Source organism: Pogona vitticeps, chromosome 2 (genome assembly GCF_051106095.1).
Source record: "Pogona vitticeps strain Pit_001003342236 chromosome 2, PviZW2.1, whole genome shotgun sequence".
Taxonomy (NCBI): domain Eukaryota; kingdom Metazoa; phylum Chordata; class Lepidosauria; order Squamata; family Agamidae; genus Pogona; species Pogona vitticeps.
In genome coordinates, this window is record NC_135784.1 from 13,428,005 (window position 1) to 13,455,251 (window position 27,247).

Here is a 27,247-nt window from a genome sequence, read left to right on the forward strand (position 1 = left end):
GAAGGATATCCGGAGTCAGTCCCTTTTCTTGATCCGTTTGCCCTCTGCCTCTATACGCTTTTGCCCTCGATGGATAAAAACATTTCAGGGCGCGCCATCGGGGAAGGGTGTACGTGTGAGTTCCTCAATTTAATCCGAAGTCAGTCTCCTTTCGGATTTCAACGGCTGTTGGTCTCAAAGGCTGAAAGAACATGAGGTGTGTCACACTCCGGAGTAACCCGGAGTGTCGGCGTAGTTTTAGACAGCGAGCCTTTAGGGGGCGCCCTCTTTTGGTTTCTCTGGGTCCTGCGGTCGTCAGGACGAGGCAGCATCCCCTGCATCCAGATGGGAGTCAGATCGAGTTCAGATGTGGGATGAAGATTAGGGTCCGGGGAGCACGGGGGGGGGGGAGTGGTTGTGTGTTTGTGTGCCAGCCCCGCACATCAGGATGGGCCTAAATTGGAATCGGGGCTGGGATGGAAGAAGTACCTTGCTGGTGAGATGTAAGTACTCGGGTAAGGTAGACAAGGGTTTTGGATGGAAACGGGAAATCATGCTTTAAATCAGTGGTTCTTAACCTTTTTGATAGAAACGCCCCCTTGAGCCATTGAAGAAGTTATCATCGCCCCCCTCCCCACGGTGATGATATCTTATTTATTTATTTATTTATTTATTTATTTATTTATTTATTTATTTATTTATTTATTTATTTATTTATTTAAGACACTTAAATCCAATGACCGCTGAAAACAAAATTAAATTCCAAGAAATTGAAATGCCCCCCCCCCAAAAGTAACATTTAATGATTTAGTTGCAAGTGAATTTTAAGACGCAAAAAGAAATATAAAAAGGGCATAAAAACAAATGCAGGAACTAAAAATTTCAAGACAAAAACTCTGAAACTAAATTAAGATTGGAGGAAAATATATATTCATGCACACTGTAAAAAGGCTGTAGCCATCTTCACAGGTTTGGCTTGCTCCAACGCCCCCCCACTTCCCCCCTTCTGCTCCAGCGCCCCCACGCCGCCCCTTTTCGTTCTACTGCCCCCCCGAAAAATGAAATCGCCCCCTGGGGGGCATTATCGCCCACGTTAAGAACCACTGCTTTAAATCAACACCAGGTTCCCTTGATTTCCTTGGATTTGACAGGGAGCAGATCCCAAACCACCAGTAAATCACATGTCCCACCTGTCACCACAGAGTGAACTGCAGGGGCGTTGGACACTGTTATGGCACAAAAACATGGGTCTGAGGTAATGCATTTTACGGCGTGCGTATCCATCTTTTTTATATATATAGTGTGAGAAGCACCAATTTGTCATACAATTTCTCACATTTAAGTTTGACTACTGAGTGGGTGATGGCTTCAGGTTTATTCCCTGTAAAAATCATAATGTTCTCAAGTTGACCTTTTTTTTTTAATTTCCTGGATCCAACTTTTCCTTTGGAAATAAGAGCACTCACTTTTCACCAATATGCGAAGGCTTAATTGGATGGGGCTGCTATTTTACTTGAATGTGTCATTCCATTGATAGCTGTTTTGTGTGGGACATGTTGTGGATTCGGTTCGGGAGGCAGGGCAACCATCCGATAAAAGCAGAAAGGTAGGGTGGCTCTCTGGTGGATTGCCATCCTACCTGTCAGGTCTCAGGAGCAGGATCCCACCATATTCTGTTGGAATGTTACTGGTTTTAGCAGCACAACCTCATTGCATTGCATTGCATTTTCTCTTGTGGTTGATTTTCTTTCGTCCAGTCGTTTGTGATAAAGTCTGCACCCTAGTTAACATAAATAAATGAAGGAAAGAAGATATTTTGAGAAGAAAATAAGAGGTTTTTGTGGCTACAGATAAAAATTGAAAAGCTGTCCTTTCCCTTACCCACACAAGGCTTGGCAACCCTATTTGAAAAAAGAACGCTGCCCTTTTGCCATTTTATATCTCAGGGGAGTATTTACATCCTAGGACACCCCCTCTGGCCTTCTAGGCCTGTGGAGGAAGCTGAGCAACTTAGAAATGGTGAAGAGTAAAGGGTTAGGGTAAGTGGCTGTGGTTTTCTCTTTTCCGGCACATGAAACTCTCTTTGGAATTTTTTGATGCCCCAAAGGCGAACATCCCACAGTGCTCTCCTGTGTGAAGACACAGGAATGTTTTCTCTGAGATCCGATGTTTCAAATTGGGAGGGGATCTCCAAGCATGTGCTGGTAAAGTGGAGCATTTTTAATAGGTGTTTTTGATAATTTTGAGATAAGATGCACTCATGTTTCAGAGCCTTTGAGACTGGCCTGAAGAACATTGAAGTTCCCACAATGCCCTGTTCTGGAAATTATCCACCCACCTTGGAGACCCACCCACCCACTTCGTATTTCACAGTTTCAAAGTTATCCATCCAGGGTAGTGTTTCCGTCACGTCATATACAATACACATACGCTGTATATTACTTAAAAGAAAGGAAAAAGCTGAGCATCCAGGAACCACCATAGAGTTGTTGTTCAGGGCTTGAAAATTTTATAATGTCTCACCAGTCAGTCAAAAATTTCACCAGTCAGCACGACCAAACTATAGCCTTGTAATTTACAGTATTGGGATTGGGAATCACTGGTTTATACCCTCATGTAGATTACTCTACATTCTCCTGCAGAGCTATATTTCTATGTACAACTCGAACTCTCTTCTCACAAGAAGAGGGCAGTTTTCTGTTTGCAATGAGAGGGGACTGCAGGATTAGAGAGAGGTGGAAGGGAAGGAGGCAGGCAGGGAGGGAGCTGTGACTCGTCAAGCAACATTTTTCACTCATCACAGATGAGTGGATGAGTGTATTTTTCAAGCCCTGGATAGGTTTATGATAAAATCCAGCAAATTAGAAAAAGAGTTAATTGATTAAAAAATAAATTGCCCAGCTTCTTTACATGACAAACTGAAAACCACACTTTGTTCTTATTGTTCACTCACTGAGACAAGATACCTAAACCCCTGACCTATCTGGTCCAGCTCTTCTTTTTTTTTTTTAACCCACTTCCATTCTTCCCAAGGGTTAGACTCCCCAGCACTCGCCTTTCTATCAGGCCCCACCTGACCTCTGCCTCTGTTTTCTCTCCTTTTCTCTCTTTCTCATCCCCTTGCTCCTCTTCTCCAGACTGTGGATCCCTTCCTGGGTTTTCAGGCTGTCTAGTCTTTCCGGGGAATCAAGTCCAATCAGGGTCACTCCCATGTTTACAGGAGAGCTGGAGGTTATTATTCCCAGTGGTTCTGTAAGACGAGGAGATGGCATGTTGACAGGGTTGCTCACTTCCCTGGCCCCCTTCTCCCCATCATCCTGAATTTATATGTTACAGTTGGACAAGAACGGGATGCCTTTAGGCTTGAGGGCAGCTGAATTGTGCTCCTTGGGTGGTGTCTGGCCTCCAGAGTCTTTCTTAAGGTCCCTGGATGCTCCCTCCCTATGGTAATTATCTACTCTAGAAACCTTCAGGAGCAATGGTTAGAATTCCTATTCTAGTACCTGCCCATGGGTCCCCAAACTGCAGAATTTTAATTAGAAGATGGAAAAAGCCAAATTGTTCACAATGAAGAAACAGGAAATTATTGGGAATGCTGGCAGGATAAAATAAGTAACTTGCTAAGGTGCATTTGTGCAGTAGCAAGGAGACTCACAAACAGTAATTAGGATGTAAGGAAAAATAGCATGCACAGAGTGCATGTTGAAGACCAACCAGCAGGGTTTGACAGAACAGCAGTACAAGTCATGGATTCAGCTGCGGGCAGTTTTTCAGTCATTCCTTTAAGACAGCGGTCCCCAACCTTTTTCGGACCACAGACCATTTGGAGGATGCGGGCTGTGTGTGCGGACAGGTTGGGGTGGGTGGGGGCACCCCCATGCTCATGAGTGGGTGTGTCACACTTGCAGGTGGGTGTGTCGAGCTTGTGCACATGCATGCAAGTGTGACATGACGATCGCGCTTGTGCATGACATGCTCACCTCTTGGGCGAGCCTGGCCTTGAGTGGAGGAGAGGTGGCTTCGCCATGGTGGCTCGCTTAAGCCTGGAGGACCTCAAGCTGATGGGCAGCGCGCCTGAGCCAAGCCTTCCGGGATGAGGGCTTCCGTGCCCTCTTTGCCAAGTACACCGCTAAGGAGACAGCCCTGGAGCATGAGCGGGGTGTCGAGGCCTGCTTCCTCTACCTGAGCCTCCACTGGTGCTACCTCAACTTCTGCGTCCACCGGCCAGTGGGGCAGCCCGAGTGCCACCCAGTGGCAGCCGCTGGTTCCTGCCACACTGCCTGGCCCCCGGCAGCGAGGAGCTGAGCCGCCACCAGCCCTGGGGCTCCCGCCACCTGGTCTACGATGTGCTCTTCCACCTGGACACCCTCCGCCTGGCCGCCTGCTCGGCCTGCTTCCATCGCCTCGTCCAGGACATGGCCCTGCAGGCAGTCGAGAAGCACCTCCCCCCGGGCCTGGGCTGTGCCAATGCCGCCCCCAATGCCACCACCCCGCACTGGACCCTCCGGCAGCCCTCCTACATGGACCTGCAGGACTACTGCTGCAGCCGTGATTCAGTGCCCCGTCAAGCTGCAGCTCCCGCACGCGGATCTCCAGCTGGGCTTGGGCCATGGAGCTCAGCAAAGGCAGCTCGATGGTCACCACCAGCTCGCAGCCACAGAGACGGGTGAAACATTAGGAAGAAAAACCTTAAGAACACAGCCAAACATTCTGGAAAACCTACAACAGTGATGAGGAAGGTGTCCGATATGGTGTCTCAAGGTGAGGTGGGATCTACGTGAAAACAACTTCTTTTGTTCTATTTGAATCATTATGGCTGGATACACCATGGTACTGGTTCATTTTCTCTCTTGTTTCAAGTTGAGCCCCTTGAATTAGAGAGAGAGAGGAGAGATTGATATATTGGGAAGGGATAGATCGGTTTATTTATTTATTTATTTATTTAATTTAATTTAATTTAATTTAATTTAATTTAATTTATACCCCGCCTGTCTGGCCCACCGGACCACTCTAGGCGGCTTCCAAATATAAAATCAAATAATAAAACATAGACAAATACATAATAATCAAACAAGAACAGCAGTAAAGATAAAAAGGAAAAGTAAGAAAAAAATCAAGAGTTGGCTGGAGGGAAGGCCTGAATAAACAGCCATGTTTTTAATGGGTTTTAAAGGTGCCCAGCGTGGGGGCCGCGTGAATCGCCGGAGGGAGATTGTTCCAGAGGCGAGGAGCCACCGCCGAGAAGGCCCGGTTTCGTGTCTTCTCCTTCCGGGCCTCTCTCGGCGTCAGGCTCCTCAGCCTCACCTCCTGACTCGCGTGGGTGATCCGGGTAGACCTTGGTGGGAGGAGGCGTTCCGCCAAATATCGAGGTCCTAAACCGTTTAGGGCCTTATAAGTAAGCATTAAAACTTTGAAGTTGACACGGAAACAGATGGGCAGCCAATGCAATGCAGCCAGCATTGGAGAGATGTGTTGATATTTTCTCACTCCTATAAGGAGCCTGGCCGCCGCATTCTGCACCACGTGAAGTTTCCGTGTCAGCCTCAAAGGCAGCCCCACGTAGAGCGTGTTACAGTGATCTAATCTTGAGATTACGAGCGCATGCACCAAGGTAGTGAGCGCCCCCATGTCAAGATAGGGTCGCAGCCGGGCAATCCGCCAAAGATGGAAAAATGCGGTGCGGACTACCGACGCCACCTGAGTTTCCATGGTGAGCGTCGGGTCCAAGGAGGTAAGAGGGATGGCTTGTAGACAAAGGGCCTTCTCGGCAGCTGCCCCCAGACTATGGAACGCCCTCCCAACTGAAATTCGCCTGGCGCCGACACTGATGATATTTCGGCGCCAGGTCAAAACCTTCCTGTTCCAGAAGGCTTTTAATTGAAATAACATTAACTGTGGGTCTTAATGATGGTAATTTTAATTGTATTTTTTAATTGTATTTTAATTGTATTTTAACTGTATTTTAATCATTTTGTTTTACTGCACTGAATTTTGGTTGTTGTGAGCCGCCCAGAGACCTTTGGGTAGAGTGGGCGGCATATAAATTAAATAAATAAATAAATAAATAAATAAATAATAAATATGCCGAGGCTGCGGACCCCACTCTTCGCGGCCAAGGTGGTCCCCCCAAATGTGAGAGAGCCACCCAAGCCACCTACCACGGGGGCACCCACCCTCAGAACTTCCGTCTTATCCGGATTCAGCCTCAGTCCATTCTCCTGCATCCATTGCAGTACGGCCCCCAGGCAACGCTGAAGGGAAAGGACAGCATCACCTGCAGTTGGTGAAAAGGAGATATAGAGCTGGGTGTCATCGGCATATTGATGACACGAAGCCCCACATCCCCTAATGACCCCACCCAGCAGCCTCATATAGATGTTAAACAGCATTGGGGAGATAATCGACCCCTGTGGAACCCCACAATTGAGACTCCATGGGGCCGAGACGCTCTCCCCAAGCTGAACTCTCTGGGGACGGTCCCCCAAGAAGGAACGGAGCCAGGCAAGTGCCAAGCCACCAATTCCCAACTAAGAGAGCCTCCCCAGGAGAATACCGTGGTCGACGGTATCAAAGGCCGCCAAGATGTCGAGGAGGACCAGCAGGGAGATTTTGCCACTGTCGGCCTCCCTCAGCAGGTCATCGTACAGGGCGACCAATGCCGTCTCAGTACCGTGGCGCGGCCTGAAGCCCGACTGAAAGGGATCCAGGGCATCTGTTTCGTCCAGGTGAGCCTGGAGCTGATCGGCCACCACCCTCTCAACCACTTTGCTCATGAAAGAAACATTGGCGACAGGCCTATAATTGCCAATTTCGTCCGCCGCCAAACTAGGTTTCTTTCTTATGGGCCTAATGAGTGTCTCCTTGAGGGCGGATGGAAATCTACCCTCAAGGAAAGACTCATTTATTATTACTGTGGCCCATTCTGTTGTTATCGGCCTGGCTGCTTTGATTAACCAGGCCGGGCAAGGGTCCAAGGAGGAGGTGGTGGCTCGGCAGCGGTCAAGCACCCTGGAGACAGAATCAGGTGTTACAGGCTGAAAAGAATCGAAATTCACTGGGTAAGACGGAGCGCTGGACATCTCTGCTCGACTCACTGTTTTTAAAAACGGAGAGAGCTCCCGGCGGATGGCCTCCACTTTAGATTTTAAAAAGGCTGCAAACTGGTCAGGGGAAAAACTAGGGGGAGGCCTATCACCTGAACCAGTTCCAGATAGGTCGCGCACTATACGGAATAACTCCGCCTGCTGGTTGGACGCTTCGCTTATCCGGTTAGCGAAGAATGATCTACATGCAGCCTTTACCTTAGTCAGGTAAAGGTTAGTTGCGACCCTGACAGCTGTCCAATTGTAATCCGTCGGGTTCTTTCTCCACCTACGCTCTAGCCTTCTCCTATGTCGCTTCATCGCTCGGAGCTCCTGGTTAAACCAGGGCGCAGGCCGAGCTCTGAGCCGGAGAGGGCGTTTAGGTGCGATCGTGTCTATAGCCCTAGTGGCAGCGATGGACCAGCTGTCAACCAGAGCCTCGACAGGAGCGCCAGCCAGGTCAGCCGGAACACCTCTCATGGCCTCCTGGAATCCAACAGGGTCCAGTAGCCTTCGAGGTCGGACCATAGAAATAGGTCCTTGCTCCCTGCGAGGTTGAATATATCAGTTGATATATTGGTTTAGAAGCAGGTCCTCTGTTGCACTGCCTGCTCCTGCAGAATCACCTTGGTCTGACTAGTTCCCCCACCGTCTGCCTTTCAGCTCAACCTGCCATTTCCACCCCCCCACCCTGACTGTCTCGTCACAATGACCGATGAAAAGTGCTATGTCGAAATGCTGGTGCCGCAGCAATGGCTCGCATTGCTCTGTGACATACCTTTACCAACTTATCAGTGCACCGGCCACATTTTTTTAAAAAAGCCACTTTCCTTGCTTTGATTCTGAACAGAAGCGGGGGCAAGTCGTGCATACCCCAACTGCCCTTCCCTCACAGTGGCCACTTGCTATTCCTTGGTGTGACGGAGTTCTTGTTCTGGACTTGGCAGTTCCTCCGCTTTATGATAAGTTATCACAGGAGACGGATTAACATCTAGCCATTTTTTATTTTTCTTGAACGGTGTGGGATGAACAATAACTTCTGTGGGTCCAACGAAGCCGGCAATCACTGACACCTCAGGCCACCTTTCTGTTAAGGCTGGCATAACTCAACAGTCCTTCAACGTGCGGACATCCCGCACGTCTCTCTATCGGTCAGTTTCCATAAGGGGCTGACTCCTCGCAGCATAGATAGTCCTGCAGGAAGGGTGTCGAGCCCAATCTCCTTCGGGTGGAGTTGAGGACATCATTATTGGATCTTGGCACACCACCTTCTTCCAAGGACCTTTCCTTCGCAGATAGACATAAACGGTCCACTCCACAGACTCCGATTCACCCAGCTGTACTCAATTCCCGCGCTCTCCAGAATCTTTTGGGATATTTTCCTTGCTTCTTCTTTTGTTTCCCTCTTTTGGGGAAAGGAGAACACATATGATGGCCCTTCTGCCCTTCTCAGCATGAGTTTTCCCTCCTCCTCTTTTACCCCAGCATTCTCCCACTCCTCCCAACCTCAGTTTCTCCTCATCCCCCCTCTTTCTCTTTCTCCAACCTCCTCCGCCCTCAGGAAACCCTCTGCTAATTGGTGGTACATTTTCCAACCCAGTGGTCCCACCTTCCTCTTTCACAGGCTTCCTCCAGCATCCTGCCTTTGGACCCCCTTTTTAATTCTGCCCCGTGCCCCTTCTTTGCCCCAAAGACATCCTTGATCCTTTACCCAGTTCTGCACTTGTTGGCAATCTTGCTGGCCTCATTTCCTGCCTCTTGCCCTTTGTCGAGGTGTGTTTTGTGCTTGCTTATAAAGACGACCCATTCTCTCCCCCTGTTTGTGCATTTGTTCATTATAAAGCCGGGGTCCCCAGCCCCCAGTCTGCAGCCCGGTACTGGGCCATGGCCTTGGCAAGATTGGGCCGGGGAGACAGATCTCCTGCCACCACCCCACCACATATACGCATGGCCCCCCCACATGCACTCAGGGGTGCCCCGCCCACCCACGCACGGACTCCGCCCCCCCAACCAGTCCGCGGTTCAGAAAAGGTTGAGGACCACTGTTATAAAGAGATACAGGCAGTTTGGATACTGATGATGGGTTTCAGTGAGTGCATTGTCTGAAGTCTGAGTATTTGAGAGTGTTTTCCTCATTTGCAGGACCTCCTAATTCTGCCCCCTCTCTGTCCCTTTCCAGGCTCCTCCTCGCATTCCCTGAAGTATTTCTACACAGGGGTGTCTGAACCCAACCAGGGGCTGCCCCAGTTCATCGCTGTGGGGTACGTGGATGGCCAGCTCTTTGTCCAGTACGACAGCAACACCCGGAAAACGGAACCTCGAGCGCCCTGGATCGAGAAGGTGGAGGAGGAGGATCCCTGGTATCAGGAGCAGAGCACTGAGATGTTTAAGAACTCGGAGCAGCTATTCAGAGAGAACCTGGCGATCTTAGGAAATCGCTACAACCAGAGCGGAGGTGAGTGGTGGGCAGAAGAGGGAGCGATGGTTTCCCCATTCCGCATGCTCTCAAACGTATTGTGGCACCTTGAGGACTAACTGTTAGATTTCAGTATGATGATGTGTCGCTAAGCCCTACTTTCAGTTAGCAGTTACTGTCTATCAGTCTGTGAGGTAACAATGCAATTCTTGATACAAGTAGCCAACTGGGAGAAACTTTGCAGGATTTGACCCTTCCCAGTGTGCTGGGAATCCTTGAGTGATACAGTCGTGCCCCGCTTAACGATTACCCCGTATTACGATGAATCCGGTTCACGTCAATGTTTTTGCGATCACAATTGTGATCGCAAAACAATGTTTTAAATGTTTTTTTTTCGCTTTGCGAAGATCGGTTCCCTGCTTCGGAAACCGATTCTTCGCATGACAACAATCAAAACAGCTGATTGTCGGGTTTTCGAAATGGCCGCCAGGTGCTCAAAATGGCTCCCCACTGTGTTTTTGGATGGATTCCTCGCTATACAGGCACCAAAAATGGCCGTCGTATGGAGGATCTTCACTGGACGGTGAGTTTTTAGCCCATTAGAACACATTAACCGGGGTTTAATGCGTTTCAATGGGTTTTTAAATTTCGCTTTATGACGTTTTTGCTCTACAGCGATTTCGTTGGAACGAATTAACGTCGTTAAGTGAGGCACCACTGTATTTAACATTGACGACTGGGAGGGTCAAGAATTCTGGCCCTGTGGGGCCATTTCTTACGTGGAGGGTTCGCAGAAGGACAATATACATGACATACCTGTATTGCCAGCACTGGTGTGTGGTTGTGTATGTGTTTCATCTTGTCAAGTTTATCTCTTGGGGATCATCTCTTTGTGACAGAACCAGTTGGCAGCCAGCTTAGGTGAAAGTTGCCTGAATTCAGGCCACAGCACTATAGCCATTTCGCTTGGTGGTAAAGCAGATCTCCGTTCTCTCTGCCCCAAATCCTCTGCCCTTCTCATCTTGGGCAAGATGGAGCCTCTTTTCTAAGCAGAAGCTCCAGAATGTGTGGGTTTTCCTCCCTCCAAGCAGCAGCTCCTGAGTTAATGGAGGGAAAAGGGCAGTCAGGGCTCCTTCTCGGAAAGTGGGAAATGGCTGCCCCTCTTCCCTGTGGAAGTGGGTGGGGAGGGGAGAGCGGGGAGGGGGATCCTCCTTGTTCTCTGGATACTCCCTGACCTGAGGAAGGATTCTTTCCCCAAGGATTCTCCCAGATCTCCCCCATGGAATACCGTTTTCCGGAGGAAGGAGAACAGAAGAGATTCCTTGGTTTTCCTCTTTTATGGGTACCGGAAAATGGAGCTAAGATGTCGCCGAGGGGATCACACCAGTGGGGGGAGGCAATGGGGGGACATCCCGAAGGCCCTGTGGGGATGGCCGGGGAGAGAGCTAGAGCCGGAGTTTGCTGAATCTTTGCAGGGGGGCTGAGTGGAAGTGGGGAGACAGTGAGGAAATGTGGGGGGGATGTGGGGAAGGTACATAAAAGTGGGTTATGAAGGGGAGCCCCAAGCTGGTGTGTTGGAAAATGGGGCAACAATTGTCTCCTGGCCCTCTTTTCTGTGCACCCTGAGGCCGCAGTGGGGAGCAGTGGGGGAATCTGCCCTTCTACAGGTGCCATTTCTCTGCCCCCACCTCTCTTTGTGGGGTGTCTCCCTGTTGGCATTTCTTTCCCAGAGGCAAGAAGAGAGTCAGGGAATGGGGGGGGGGAACACCCCACCAAATGGGCTCTTTTTCTCCCCCTAAGCAGCCCCTCCATAGTGGAAAGTCTCTGTGTCTTGGCATCCTGCATCTGTGGGGTTGGCAAGTGGGGCTGAGAGGTGAGAGGGACCCCCCGCTTCCTCTCCACTCTTCCTCTCAACCCCCCCCCCATGTGGGTCCCTTCCAGGCTTTCACTCCCTGCAGGAGATGCTTGGCTGTGAGCTGACGGAGGATGGAAGCAAAGGAGGACATTGGCAGTTCGCCTACGACGGGAGGGACTACATCGCCCTCGACAAGGAGACCCTCACCTGGACGGCGGCCCTTCCCAAGGCCCAGATCACCAAAGAGAAGTGGGAGAAGGATCCGACCCTTGCCCAGAGACGAAAGGACTACCTGGAGGAGATTTGCATCGAGTGGCTGCAGAGATACCTGGACTATGGGAAGGAGAGCCTGCTCAGGAGAGGTGAGTGAACCAGGGGAGTGAGGGAAAATATGGGGGTGTGAGAGCGAGGTCCTTGCGAGAGAGGGACGTCCCTTCCCCTCGACAGATGGGTGGATACTGTCAGGATGTGTGTGACGATAAATCACTTTTAAGTAGTTAGGAGTCCCGGAAAGAAAATTTAGGCTTTCTCTTCTCCTGAGAGCAGTAAAAGATAAGACACAGTGGAACTTTTACTGTGAGAGATTTCAACAATATAACTCTCAGACAAGCCGTTGTCTTTCTCAGCGAAGGCTTTTATCTTGTACTTTTAGAAAATATTTACAGCAACTATTTACAGCATTCCAGACATCACATGCAGCTCTTCAAACTTCACCCACAGAAGCATGGTACCAACTTGGTTACTTTTATATCCATCTTGCTGATGCACTCTTGCTACCTGGATTGCATCAGATGTATAGTGACTCAGCAGATATCCACTGAACATGTCCATCATTGTCATCACTTTTCTTGTTGTTGTTTAGTCGTTTAGTCGTGTCCAACTCTTTGTGACCCAATGGACCAGAGCATGCCAGGCCCTCCTGTCTTCCACTGCCTCCCCGGAGTTGGGTGAAATTGATGTTAGTAGCTTTGGTGACACTGTCCAACCATCTCGTCCTCTGTCGTCCCCTTCTCCACTTTCCTTCACATTTTCCTATAATATCAGGATCTTTTCCAAGGAGTCTTCTCTTCTCGTGAGATGGCCAAAGTATTGGAACCTCAGCTTCAGGATCTGACCTTCCAGTGAGCACACAGGATTCCCTTTAGAATGGATAGGTTTGTTCTCCTTGCAGTCCAGGGACTCTCAAGAGCCTCCTCCAGCACCACAATTCAAAAGCATCAGTTCTTTGGTGGTCAACTTTCTTTATGGTCTAGCTCTCACTTCCATACATCACTATAGGAAAAACCATAGCTTTGACTATTCAGTGATGTCTCTGCTTTTTAAGATGCTGTTGAGGTTTGTCATCACTTTCCTCCCAAGAAGTAGGCATCTTTTAATTTCATGGCTGCTGTCACCATCTGCAGTGATCATGGAGCCCAAGAAAGTAAAATCTGTCACTGCCTCCATATCTTCCCCTTCTATTTCCCAGGAGGTGATGGGACCAGTGGCCATGATCTTAGTTTTTCTGATGTTGAGCTTCAGACCATTTTTTGCACTTTCCTCTTTCACCCTCATTAAGAGGTTCTTTAATTCCTCCTCGCTTTCTGCCGAGTGGTATCATCTGCATATCGGAGGTTGTTGATATTTCTTCCAGTAATCTTAATTCCGGTTTGGGATTCCTCCAGTCCAGCCTTTCGGATGATGTATTCTGCATATAACTTAAATAAACCGGGGGACAATATACAGCCTTGTCGTACTCCTTTCCCAATTTTGAACCAATCCGTTGTTCCATATCCAGTTTTAACTGTTGCTTCCTGTCCCACATATAGATTTCTCAGGAGATAGATAAGGTTGTTTTCTTAAAGAGACATCATTCTCTAGTATTCAGATCAATATTCTGACACCCCTTCGAAGATTTCCTGTGGATAGCTATGACAAGTGGTTTTGCATATTCATACAAACTTTTATACTTGGTGTATTTTTGCATTCTCAACCTGTTTACCATATGTTCATGTTTTTGAATACTTAAAGGCTTTGTAAACATATCAGCTAGATTCTTTTCTGTTTCACAATATCTTAATTCAATTACTCCTGTTTGTATTATATTTTTCATGTTTTGGTATTTTACATCCACATGTTTAGTCCTGGCTTTTATACTTTCTGAATTAGCCATTGCAATACAGGACTATGAATTTTCAAAAATAGTAATTGATATTTCACATTTTACCTGTACATCTTTGAGTAACTGCTTCAACCATATAACTTCAACCATATAACCATATAACTTCAACCATATAATGTGACAAATTCTGCTTCTGTTGTAGATACCGCAATTATTGTGTGTTTTCTGGTTCTCCAGCCTATTGCTGTATTTGCATATTGAATTACATAACCTGTTACAGACTACAGTGCTACCTCGCTAGACGACAAACCTGCTAAATGACGAATCCGCATAACGATGATATTTTGCGATCGCTATAACGATTTGCAAAACAGTGATTTCAATGGGCAATTTTCACTGGACGTTGATTTGGTCGTGCTTCGTGGACCATTTGTTCGTAAGACGACGATTTCTACAGCTGATCGTCGGCTTCGCAGAATGGCTGCCCTGTGTTTTCCGGACCCATGCTTCGCAGGACAGCCGTTTTTACATCTGATCGGCGCTCGCAAAATGGCTTCCCTATGGGCGATCTTCATAAAACGATGAGGTATTTCCCCATTGGAACGCATTAAACGAGTTTCAATGCATTCCAATGGGGAAAGGATTTTTGCGTGACGATGATTTCGCTAAAACAACAGTTTTCACGGAATGAATTATCGTCGTCATGCAGGGCACCACTTTATCTGCATACATAACAGGTGTTTCTGGTCCATCTTTAGGCAATTTTAAACAATAATCCACGGTCCCTTTTAGGTATGTTAGAACCTTTTTTAAACCTTGCCAATTGCTTTATGTAGGTTTAGCAACTTTCCTGCTCAGATAGCCTACTGCAAATGCAATATCTGGACGTGTCCATAGCGCTAGATATAACAAACTTCCAATTCCAAACTGATATAATTCCACATTTTGAAAACATTCATCACATGTGTTTTTCAGGAATTCTGGTGACATAGGTGCCTTAGTTATCTTTGCATCTGTTAATCCAAATGTTGTTATCAACTGTTCTATTTTTCTTTTCTGGTTTAAGAAAGTATCACCCTTTTTGTTCCTCAGTATATCTATGCCTCGATAGTACTGTACTTCTCCCAGATCTTTCAACTTTAAATGTTCTCCAAGTTGCTGTGCAAATTGTTGTACTAATTTCTTTGACTTAGCTGTAATATACAGATCATCAATGTAAGCCAATAATATCTGTGATTGGGTTCTTTCTCTAAGAGGGGCGGATCCTTCTTTTCAGTGGGGAAAAATGGTCGGAGATGAAGATAATGGTATAAACATGGTTTCTTTATTTCTTTTCACTTCTTGGTTGTTAACATAGAATGGATCCAAACAACTCAACTCAGGTAGGAACTTATAACTCTTAACACGTGTCACATTCGAAGTCCCTCCAGCATTTATTTCTTCGTCATCCCATGCGGACCTTGTTCGGGTTTGGGCCATGTCAGGAAGCTCAAAGCTGCACAGATTGTCCCGCAATGGGAGGTAGCTGGTGGTACCAGTGTACGTCATCTTCTTCCCTATGCCCTGTGATCGTGGTACTATCATACTCCATTCCACTTTAGGCTTTATCTTCTCCTTCTCCACTGAACTAGGGAATGGGGCAACAAACCCCTACCGGTTCTGGGGTTCGGGAACTCAAAGACCAGTTCGATTGTTCCATACCTTTGTAACTCTTCTGTCTGAATGCCCTTGTCTTCTCTCTCGACATCACGTTTTACCCCCTTTTTCTCCTCACCCTCATCTTTTATAGTCTCGTCCCATCTCATATCAATTCCAGCTCCTCCCCTTTTCTTGCTTGTCTGCTCTCTGCTAGGAATATCTCCACCGCCTTATTCCTCCCAGTTTCTCCTAATTTAATCAACTCCCCCACTGCGCAACCAGTTGTTATCTTTTGTCTGCTCTCATCAGAGGATGGCACACTACGCTGCTCTCCTTCACAATATCATGAACTCATCTCCAGACCCTTTTGTGTGTAGACACACTGGTCTGCCGCACTTTTCTTGAAACCTGTTTTATCCAAACACTGATGCCAGCATCTTGCTCTTTGTTTCAATCCATAAAGGGCCTTTTTTTTTAGTCTGTAGACCTTTTGGGGTTTATTAGATTCATATCCATGTGCTTGTTTCATGTAAAGAATTTCTTGTAATGGTGCATTCAGATATACGGGTGTCACGGTCAAAATGATTAATTACCCAATTTTGTTTCGCTGCTAGAGATAATACCAATCACAAAGGTTCTGCTCTGGATGTGGGTGCATATGTCTTGTTATAAGAAATGGACTTTTCTTGTGAAAAACCCTGTGCCACTAATCTTGCCTTGTACTTCAATGTGCCACCTGACAACACCTTTTTACAGAACACCCACTTTGCGCCTATTGCACTATGCGATGATGGTAAATCACATACCTCAAACACTTTCTGCTTTACAAGTGATTCGAACTCTGAATCCATTGCTGAGTTCCATTTCTCCTGCTCATCCTCTGGAAGTTCTAGCATTTCTTTATAACTTTGAGGCTCACAACCTACCTGGCGTACTCTGATTTCATTTACTACAAATCTTTCTAGTGGTACACTCTTGTTTGCTCTATTTGACCTGCGAGGAATGATCACTTGCTCAATTTCCTCAGTCTCTTGTGCCACATCCTCTGCATCTTCTTCCTGTTCAATTTTACGCTTTATAGGAGATGTCTGTGCCTTTGGGTGCATCTTTGTCAACTACCTTTGGCATAGCTGAACCTTGACCATTTGTCTGAGCTTGAGCCCGCACCTCAGTGTTGAAAGGTATAAATACCTCTGAATTAGTGTGAATTGCCTTCCACCCTGAGTGTATTTCAAAACTGGCACTTCTTGAAATTACTATTTTGTTACCTCCATCCTAGAACCTGTACCCTGTTCACAGAAAGACCAACTCTGCAACACCATTTTCTGCAGAACAATAAGGGTTGGTCTTTCTGTGAATTATGCCCCTGCTTTCCAGCCACTGCTGACAATCTTGACCCAGGAATTCCCCACCCCTGTCAGTCTGAAACTGACTTCACTTACGGGGAAAACACCTCTCAATCATTGCTACCCATTGTTTTAACTTTGCACATGCTTCACTCTTTGCTTTTAACAAATAAAGACAGGAAAACTTTGAAAAATCATCAACAATTAGTAGAATGAATTTGGCCCCTCCTGCACTGGATTTGAATGGTCCTGCCAAATCTGCATGCACGAACTAAATTGGCCTAGTTGACATTCTGTCACTGTTTTTATTCACAGGAAACCTTTTTTTACTTTTCATTTCTGCCATACCGCACATTCCAGAAACCTAGGTCATTTTTGCACATTTAAATCTGGACATACCTTTGCTGTGGTCCACACAGTCAAATGCTTTTGCATAGTCAATGAAGCAGAAGTACAGTGGTGCCTCCATTTAGCGACAAAACCGCACAGCGACACATATTTTGCGATTGCGATGTTTCCTATGGGTTTTTTTGCTTTGCGATGTTCGGTTCCCTGTTTCGCTTACTGATCATTGGCGGTTCCAAAATGGCCGCCGTGCAAACAAAATGGCTGCCCACTGTGTTTTCGCACGGATTCCTCGCTTTAGAGGCACCGAAAATGGCTGCTGTATGGAGGATCTTCGCTTTAAGGTCAGTTTTTAGCCCATAGGAACACATGAAACAGGTTTTAATGCGTTTCTATGGGCTTTTTAATATCGCTTAGCGACAAAATCACTTAGCAGCAATTTTTGCTGCATGGATTAACGTCGCTAAGCGAGGCACCACTGTAGATGTTTTTCTGGAACTCTCTGGCTTTCTCCATAATCCAGCACATGTTAGCAATTTGGTCTTAGTTCCTCTGCCCCTTCGAAATCCAGCTTGTACTTCTGGAAGTTCTTGGTCCACATACTGCTGAAGCCTGCCTTGGAGGATTTTGAGCATCACGTTGCTAGCGTGTGAAATGAGTACAATTGTACGGTAGTTGGAGCATTCTTTAGCACTGCCCTTCTTCGGGATTGGGATGTAGACTGATATTTTCCAGTCCTCTGGCCACTGTTGAGTTTTCCAAACTTACTGGCATATTAAGTGTAGCACCTTAACAGCATCATCTTTTAAGATTTTAAGTAGTTCCACTGGAATGCCATCACCTCCACTGGCCTTGTTGTTAGCCATGCTTTCTAAGGCCCGCTTGACTTCACTCTCCAGGATGTCTGGCTCACGGTCAGCAGCCACACTATCTGGGTTGTCCAGGATATCCAAATCTTTCTGGTATAATTCCTCTGTGTATTCTTGCCACCTCTTCTTGATGTCTTTTGCTTCTGTGACATCCCTCCCATTTTTGTCCTTTATCATGTTCATCTTTGCACAAAATGTTCCTCTAATATCTCCAATTTTCCTGAACAGATCTCTGGTTTTTCCTTTTCTATTATTTTCCTCTATTTCTTTGCATTGTTCATTTAAGAGGGCCCTTTTATCTCTCCTTGCTATTCTTTGGAAGTCTGCATTCAATTCTGTAACTTTTCCTATCCCTTGCATTTTGTTCCCCTTCTCTTCTGCTATTTGTAAGGCCTCATTGGACAGCCTCTTTGCTTTGTTGCATTTCCTTTTCTTTGGGATGGTTTTCATTGCTGCCAAAGGGATTTAGTTTAGATTGTACCTGACTAGCCCAGTGGTTTTTTCTACTCTCTTCAGTTTAAGCTTGAATTTTGCTATAAGAAGCTGATGATCAGAGCCACAATCAGCTCCAGGTCTTGTTTTTGCTGACTGTATAGAGCTTCTCCATCTTTGGCTGCAGAGAATATAGTCAATCTGATTTCGATATTGCCCATCTGGTGATTTCCATGTGTAGAGTCGCCTCTTGTGTTATTGAAAAAGAGTGTTTGTGATGACCAGCTTATTCTCTTGACAAAACTCTGTTAGCCTTTGCCCTGCTTCATTTTGAACTCCAAAGACAAACTGACCTATTGTTCCTTTTATCTCTTGACTCCCTACTTTAACATTCCAATCCCCTATAATGAGAAGAACATCTTTCTTTGGTGTCAGTTCTAGAAGGTGTTGTAAGTCTTCATAGAATTGGTCAATTTCAGTCTCCTCAGCATTGGTGGTTGGTGCATAAACTTGGATGACTGTGATGTTGAAAGGTCTGCCTTGGATTCGTATTGAAATCATTCTGTCATTTTTGAGATTGTATCCCATTACAGCTTTTCCCACTCTTTTGTTGACTATGAGGGCTACTCCATTCCTTCTATGGGAATCTTGCCCACAAAGTAGATATGATAATCATCTGAATTGAATTTGCCAATTCTTGTCCATTTTAATTCACTGATGCCCTGGATATCAATGTTTATTCTTGCCATCTCCTGTTTGACCACCTCCAGCTTCCCAAGGTTCATAGATCTTACATTCCACGTTCCTATGCAGTATTTTTCTTTGCAGCATTGGACTTTCCTTTAACTTCCAGGCGCGTCTGCAGCTGAGCGTCCTTTTGGCTTTGGCCCAACCACCTCATTAGCTCTGGAGATACTTGTCTTTGTCCTCCGCTCTTCCTCAGTAGCATGTTGGACGCCTTCTGATCTGAGAGGCTCATCTTCCAGTGTCATATCTTTTAGCCCTTGGTTTCTGTGCATGGAGTTTTCTTGACAAAGTTACAGGAGTGGCCTGCAAGCACGTTTAGTCAGAACTCTCCACTGTGACCTGTTCGTTTTGGGTGTCCCTGCACAGCATAGCCCATAGCTTCTCTGAGTTACTCAAGCCCCTTCACCACATTGAGGCAGCATTCCATGAAGGAGATACTGTTTGATTTTAATGTTGTTAGCCGCCTAGAGTGGTCCTGACACGACCAGATAGGCATGATATAAATAAAATAAATAAATAAATAAATAAACAAACAAACAAACACCAGCAAAGGAACTGATGAGAGAGAGCAAAAAGTGGCCAGTGCAGAGAGCCTTCCTGTAAGGCAAATATTAAAATGATTCCAGTTTTGCTTGTCCCTCAGCTACAAGGTATGTCTGCCTTTCACACCCTATCTCTGTGGCAGCTGAGTCTTTTTGGGTCATTTCAGGATACCAGTAAAAGCTCTGCTTATTCCCTTCCTTTTCGCTGTAAAAGAAAATCTCTCAAGCGTCCTCCGGGGGGGGGAGGGATTTGTGGGGAAGAACAGAAGAGTCCCACGGGATCGAAGCGAAGCCACCGTCCTGCCAGGCCCAGGAAGGGGCTCCATCTTCATTCCAGCCCTGCTATTCTTTTGCAGATCGTCCTGTGGGGAAGGTGACACACCAGGAGGGCTACGATGGCAGGGAGATCCTCGTCTGCCAGGCTTACGGCTTCTACCCCAAGGAGATTGACGTCACTTGGAGGAAGGAGGGAGAGGTCCTGCAGGAAGGCACTTTCCACAGGAGCGTGGCCCCCTACCTGGACGGGACCTACCACGCCTGGCTCAGCATCGAGATCGACCCCAAAGAGAGAGACCAGTACCGGTGCCACGTGGACCATGCCAGCCTGGGGGAGCCTTTGGTCTTGGCTTGGGAGGCGCCTGGTGAGTGGCAGGAGGGGCGGAGGAGAGGCTGCCTTCTCGGTGGGGGCAGAAAGAGAGATTTTGGCCTATTCACCGAGGGAGGAGTGAGACTCAAGAGTCCCTCAGCAGCATCTCCAGATGGATCAGCACACAGACCCCAGTAGGATCCTCACTGCCAAAAAACATGTGATTTGAATTTGGTTGTTGTTTTTAATCCCAGTGTAGCCCTTTTGACAATTCCTTCCATCCAAATACAGCTTCCTGTCTCGTGGTTACAGCCTGCTGACTGTCTTTTTACCTCTAAGCCTAAGTGGCTATGATCCAATGATGTGTTTGCAAATTACAAACAAAATGCTAAATTATGGTATCTTTAATATTATTTCAGCATAAGAATCATAGATTCCAATCGACGTACTAATATAATATTGTATTGTTTCCTCAGTAAATGGAATCAAGACAAATATAAGAATATTTACATGAAAAACTTAGATAAAAATACAGTGAATTAAACAGTAATAAGTATTAACAGCAATGAATAAAAAGCATCCGAAGCCCAGTTATGCAGGGGGGGTTGAGTAGCCATCTATACAATCTACAGTTGTAATCAAAATTATTAAGTCCCCATTGCAAATCAGGTTTACAGTGGTGCCTCGACTTACGACCATAATCCATTCCAGAAGATGGGCGTAACTGGAAATGGCCATAAGTTGAAGCACCATTTCCCATAGGAATGCATTGGAACACGATTAATCCGTTCCAGAAGAAAAAACAAAAAATAATATAAAATAAAAACAAAACACTGCAAGCCCCAGAAAAAGAAGCTATCAAAAAACCAAAACAAAAAATGATGCAAGCCCTGTCAGAACGCATCGGAGCCGGAAAAAATTACCAAAACCAAAAGAACACAGCCAGCACCAGCGGAACATGATGGGGCTGGGAAAAATATGCAAAAACAATCCCCCACACACATACAGCCAGCCCCAGTGGAATGCCATGGGGCTGGGAAAAAACACACACAAAATCACAGCACAGAAACATAACCCCCCCAAACCCAACCCCACCCTGCAAAACAAAGTAAATGTACTTACTCAGGAGCACAAAGCAACTCCAGGCAGTCTGAAGCCGTCTCCAATGCACTCACTCTAACCGTTGGGGTGAAAGACCTATAAAGAAGCAGCCACTTCGCCGACCAACAGTTAGCAACCTTTTCCCCTGCCCTTTTCCAGTTGCAACTCGAAGCACCGACCACAAGTCGAAGCAAAATTTTGTGGTCGGAGCTCGTTGCAACTCAAAGTGGTCGTATGTTGGGACGTTCATATGTCAAGGCACCACTGTATCATCAAAATTTACAGACTTTCAGCTGTTTGCAATGAACAAATAAAAAAAATAGGTCAACACAACGAGTGTTTGAAGTGGTTCCTCCAAATGAAACTGAAAATGCAACTTGTAGTGAATTCTGCACTCTCAAAATTATTTAGCCCCTTCATGGCAAGCATTTTGCTGCAGATGAGATGCCTAGCCAGGCACCAGCTTCTGGCAGCGTTCCGGAAGAATCTTAGCCCCTTCTTCATGATCAGTGGCCTCCCCATTGAGGAACTTTCCTGGTTCTTCTTTGTGGCCTCTGTGAATCCACACAAATGGGTTTTGTTGTGCCTGCGCAGGACTTCTCAGACTATTCTAGAGCTTAAAAAACATTATTAGTAGGGTGTTGCCCCCTGGTGCGCATGCTCCTCCTGCCCGTTACCTCAATTCCTTTTAGCCGCCGTTAAAATCGGACTTCTTGACTTAGAGCTAGTGATCATATTGCATTTCTATTATCGGTTTATTGATTCTTGGACTGTTTTAACAATTACTCTTCTGATTACAGACTAAATCAAGTTTTTTTTTTGTGGACGTTTCCCTGTGAGTTATTATTTGTCTTTCCCTTCCCCCCTTCCATTCCCACCTTTTTATGGCCTCCTCATGGCCCTTCAAACATTGCACGTCATGTACTAGTAAAATACCTTTCACTGATGACCACGATCACTGCTTGTATTGTTTGGGCGAGAGTCATCAAATGCAAGATTGCCCTGAGTGTAAGAAATTGACAAAACCAGCCCTGAAACTCCAGCTACAATGATTGAGATCCCATTTGTAGGAGGTAAAGGTAAAGGTTCCCCTTGACAATTTTTTTCTCCAGTCGTGTTCGACTCTAGGGGGCGGTGCTCATCCCCGTTTCCAAGCCATAGAGCCAGCGTTTTGTCCGAGGACAATCTTCCGTGGTCAAATGGCCAGTGCGACTTAGACACGGAATGCTGTTACCTTCCCACCGAGGTGGTCCCTATTTATCTACTTGCATTTGCATGCTTTCGAACCGCTAGGTTGGCGGGAGCAGAGACACCCTGGAACAAGGCTTTTGTTTCTTTCCATTTTAAACAATAGAGTACTGGTTTTGTATATTGATGTTATAAATTGTTTTATTTTAAAGTGTTGTTAGCTGCCCAGAGTGGTCAATTGACCAATGGGCAGGCTATAAACAAACAAACAAACAAATCTCTCTTTCGGAGGCTAGAGAAGCTAATCCTCCAGCTCGAGCCTGACCTTTGGTCTCGCTACCAAGCATTTCATCAAGTCATGACCATCCAGAGGCTGATGTCACCTCCAGCCTGGCCTCAGACCATTCTAGCCCTGTTTTGACCGGGCGGGCAACGGTCATACATTTATTGAACTTGGAGGTTTCGGTATCTCAGTCTCCTCCCCGGAAGAGAACAGCAAAGAGACAGCATATTTCTACATCTCCACAATACTGGGAAGTGGTGCTTCTCCCACGTCCATCTCGATACCATGTCCTTCCACTCCTTACATCTTCTATATCTAGCGATCCAGCTGTGGGAGTGGTGTTACGATCACCATGTGTTTCCAGTGGCACTTCATGTGGCTACAGAAGACAATGAGGTCACCGACCGTCTGAGTTGTCTTACCACCCAGCCTCACAAGTGGGCCCTCGACAACGACATTTTCTCTCTTCTCTGCAGTCGGTGGGGGACACCAGGTCTGGATGTTTTCACCACCCAAAGCAATACCAAATGCAGCAGATACCGCTCTAGAGCAGGTAGAGGAGAGAACCCTCTAGGCGATGCCTTCACGGTGGATTGGGAAGACGCCCTACTTTACCTGTTTCCGCCCATTCCACTCATCCAGAGGACGATACAGTGGGGTCTTGACTTGAGAACTTAATCCGTATTGGAAGGTGGTTCTCAAGTCAAAATGTTCTCAAGTCAAATATGCATTTCCCATAGGAATGAATTGAGAACCATTTGATCCGTATCTGCTCTTTTCCATCCATAGAAACTAATGGGAAGCTGCTATTCCACCTTCGACCACTGGAGGGGGATATTTTGTTTCTTTTTTTCTTAGGTCAAGAAAGGTTCAGGGAAGGCAGGGAAAATACAGTACCAGGCAGTCTGAAGACTGTCTCCCAATCCACTCTCTAAACGCTGGGAGGAGTGAGGAAGCAGACAGGCACCCTTTTCACTGGCCAACAGTTAACTGAAAGTTCACAGTTTGCACTTTCCCTGCCTCCCATGTGGGTTTTTTTCAGTTCTTAACTCAAATCTAAGTACTTAAGTCAATATTTTCCTATGAGAGCGGTTCTTAAGTCAAAATGTTCTTAACTCAAGCCGTTCTTAAGTCAAGACCCCACTGTAATCAGTATCTGTCAGCTGGATTGAGATGCCATAGTGATAGCACTGTGGTGGCCTTGTCAACTGTGGTTCACCACTCTCAGGACCATGACCTCCGAATTTCTCAGGTTACCACTTCAACCTTCCCTACTCACTCAGGACGAGGGCCGAATTTCCCACCCCGACCTCGGCTCTCTACATCTGTGTGGAGAATTCTCCCAAAGTGGCTGAAGTCCTGAATAAAGCAAGAAAGCCATCAACTCAATTATTGTATTCTTACAGATGGAATTCATTTATCAAATTTGCTCAATCACAGAAATTGCCCACAATTCCAGTTTCTTTGGATGCCCTTCTTAAGTTCATTCGTTACCTGTTTGACCAAGGTTTGGCTCATTCAACTTTTAAAGTTTACATTTCTGCAATAGTTTCTTATCAACCTGAAGGGTCTGAAGCCTCCCATTTGTTCTCTCATCCCACGTTAAAGAGATTCCTCAGAGGACTGCGAAATATGCATCCACCTGTCTGACCTCCACTTTCCAGGTGGTCTCTCCAGGTCGTTCTTTGTGCACTGGGTCACCCTCCATTTGAGCCCATGGCTTCTGCAAACCTCAAACTTCTTTCCATTAAAACGTTGTTCCTTGTGGCGATAACTTCTGCATGTCGAGCAAGTGAACTGGCTGCTCTTTGAGCTGATGACCCATATATTCAGTTTTTCCCTGACATGGTGGTGTTATATCCAAATGTGTCTTTTCTTCCCAAAGTGATCTCTGATTTCCACGTCAATCAACCTCTAATTCTCCCAGCGTTATTCCCTAATCCATCTTCTGACGTTGAGTGCATGCTCCACTCCGTCGATGTTTGTCGTGCCCTGGCATTTTATGTTTCATGAACTAAAGATTTTAGTGTTTCTCTCAGACTTTTTGCCTGTTTCTATGGACCACGAAAGGGTTCTCCTGCCTCCTCGCAGACACTATCAAAGTGGATTGTCTCTGGCTTACGAACTGTCAGGCAAGACTCCACCAGAGGTACTAAAGGCGCACTCTACTAGAGCTATGGCAACGTCTACAGCTTTGTTGTGTGGCATTGAAGTCCCTGACATCTGTCAAGCGGCCACTTGATCTACACCCTCGACTTTTGTGACACGCTTTCGTCTCGATGTCAGGGCCAAGAAGGAAGCAAGTTTCGGAAGAGCTGTGCTGACTTCATTGTTGGTATGACAGCCTTCCTTCCGGTAAGTGTGGATTCACAGAGGCCATGAAGAAGAAAGGTTACTTACCTGTAACTCTGGTTCTTCGAGTGGCCCTCTGTGAATCCACATGTCGCGCCCACCTTCCCCAATGTCCGTCACTTGTTGTCTTGAGCTTCATGGGGGTCAGAGCTTTTGACAGCGGCGGACATTCAGAACTGAGGTAACGGGCGGGCGGAGCATGCACACCAGGGGGCAACGTCCTACTAATAATGTCTTTGAAGCTCTAGAATATTCCGAGACGTCCTGCGCAGCCGCAGAAAAACCCATTAGTGTGGATTGACAGAGGACCACTCGAAGGACCGTGGTTACTGACAAGTAACCTCTCTGTTTGGGTGTTGCAACCGCCTTCTTCAAATCTCCATCACTCTCATTCACTTTAGCATCTTTTAACCCTGTGGGCTCCCCAACCCCTTTAGCCAGTTTTCATCTCCTCCTCAAGAGGGCAGGAGGGTTCTGGATTTGTCATCAGTTATTCTTTCTCCCTATTCATTTTCAGCTTCCAACTTGGTGCTCATTATTGGGTGCGTCATTGTGGCTCTCCTGATCGTGACTTGGATTGCTGGCGCCTGGTTCTACATCAGTAAGTCAAGGAGTGAATGCCTTGGTTGGGAGGTTGCTGTGGGGTTGGAGGGAGGCGTTTTCCTGTGGAGTCTCCCTTCAGGGAGAAAATTGAGAGGAGGCCTATGGCCTGGGCTTCCCTGCTCTCTTCCTACACCTTCCGTCAGGGCTCGTCATGAGCATCTTGGGTCTGCTCCTCTTTCCCAGGGATCCCCACGTGTCTCAAGCCGAAATGAGGCTTGGCAGGTTCTTCATTTGAAACCTTCCCAAATGATGAGGGACACCCCCAGATCTCCCCTTCTCAGAGTATCATGGGAAGCGTCGCCTCCTTTCTGTGCTGACCTAAGTTGCACCTCAGGGTTCTTCTGGGGCAGAGGGAGACGAAAGTAGCCCTGTAGGTGTTCTTGAACAACAACTCCCATTAGCTCTGGTTACTGTGAACAGTTTCAAAGGATCATGGAAGTTGTTGTTTAACAACATCTGAGAGAACAATGGTTGCCCAACTCCAGAGTTCTAGAAGGGAGGGGCCGGAGGCAGGAGGGTTTCCAAGGGAGCCAATGAAATTGTTTGTTGCTACCAGGAGACCTTCCTTCCCTGCTTCCAGGGGGTGGGTTTGGATGATCTCGGAATAGCCTACAGATCTAACTCTCCGATTCTGTCTCTGCAGAGAAACGTGAAGAAGGCTACAAAGCAGCGTCCAGTGAGTAGAAGTTTCCTCTTTCTGTGTTTAAATTGCAAGCCTCAGGCTGCCTCTGAAGCTCTTGGACTACATCCCCCATCAGCCCTAGCCATTGGGAGCAGTTGAGGAGAATTATTGGGAGGGGGCAGCAGTCTTGCTGATCAATAGCCTGTCCTTTGAGTGCGGTCGGTCTCTCAGTCGTTTCCCAAGGTCAGTTTTTCCTCCTCTGGTGCGTGAGGGAGGCTTTAGTTGCAGTTTGCTTCACATCTCATGGTGAAAATGCTCTTTTAAAAAAATGAAATAAAGGCCAGGGAGGGACTTGGGAAGGAAAAGCACAATCCCCTCCTATCACATGGGATTAAGACGCAGCGAAGAGACCGCTTTGGAGGAACATGTGCTGGTCCTTTCGTTGTCTCGGCTCCCTGGCAGCCAGAAGGGCAGCAGTCCAGCCGCCTCGTGGACTCAGATCGCTCTCTGCCTGGTGCCACCTCTGGCCGGTCTTCCACGTTGCCCCTTTCTCCACTTCCAGTCCCTTCCCCAAACCCTCTTTTTTCTTAATGCCTTTGGCACAAGTTCCTAGGATCCGTGTCTTACAACAACTTTCTTCAGAGTGGTACATTTCCGGGGTGCTGACTACCACTCCCATCCTCCTTAGTCACATTGTCCTGGGAGTGGTAACCGTTATAATCCGGCATATTTAAGGCTGGAACTTTCCTGGTTGGGGGGGGGGGAGGAAGCCACAAACTAGAGGGTGAAAACTAGAGGAAGGCAAACCATCGTTCCCAAGAGCGGAGCTGAGCAGGGCTGTTTAATGATTAGAAGGAGGTCCCTCGTGCAGAGGGTGGGCCTGAGTGGGAGCTGACCTGATGGCTCAGAACCACCATCTGTCCTCCCACTGCATGACACTCTGTGCATTTTTTGGATTCAGTAAGTACTGTATTACCGTGTTTCCCCGAAAATAAGACAGAGTCTTATATTAAGTTTTGCTCCAAAAACACACTAGGGCTTATTTTCAGGAGATTTTTTTTTTCATGTACAACAATCTACAGTGGTGCCTCGCTTAACGAGTGCACCGTTTAACGAAAAATCCGTATAGCGATCCCTTTTGGGGGATCGCTATACGGATC

The 27,247-nt window shown here is 46.8% G+C and overlaps 1 protein-coding gene and 1 long non-coding RNA gene across 7 annotated transcripts in view; both read left to right on the top strand.

The window, feature by feature from the left end:
* LOC110070854 (class I histocompatibility antigen, F10 alpha chain) overlaps nt 1–27,247 on the top strand; it is a 31,781-nt gene that overhangs the window by 432 nt on the left and 4,102 nt on the right. For all 6 annotated transcript variants that reach the window (XR_013542542.1, XR_013542543.1, XM_078387942.1 and 3 more), the window contains exons 2-6: nt 9,241–9,516; nt 11,419–11,694; nt 19,709–19,993; nt 25,380–25,463; nt 26,109–26,141. Coding sequence is in view for 4 of the 6 variants with exons in the window: in XM_078387942.1 (XP_078244068.1) it covers nt 9,241–9,516; nt 11,419–11,694; nt 19,709–19,993; nt 25,380–25,463; nt 26,109–26,141 (954 nt within the window). In the remaining 2 variants the exon portion in view is untranslated. The remainder of the gene's footprint in view (nt 1–9,240; nt 9,517–11,418; nt 11,695–19,708; nt 19,994–25,379; nt 25,464–26,108; nt 26,142–27,247) is intronic.
* On the top strand, nt 1,005–8,878 carry LOC144587434 (uncharacterized). The gene is made up of 2 exons (XR_013542591.1): nt 1,005–4,899; nt 7,616–8,878. It is a non-coding gene; the product is annotated as an uncharacterized LOC144587434 (long non-coding RNA).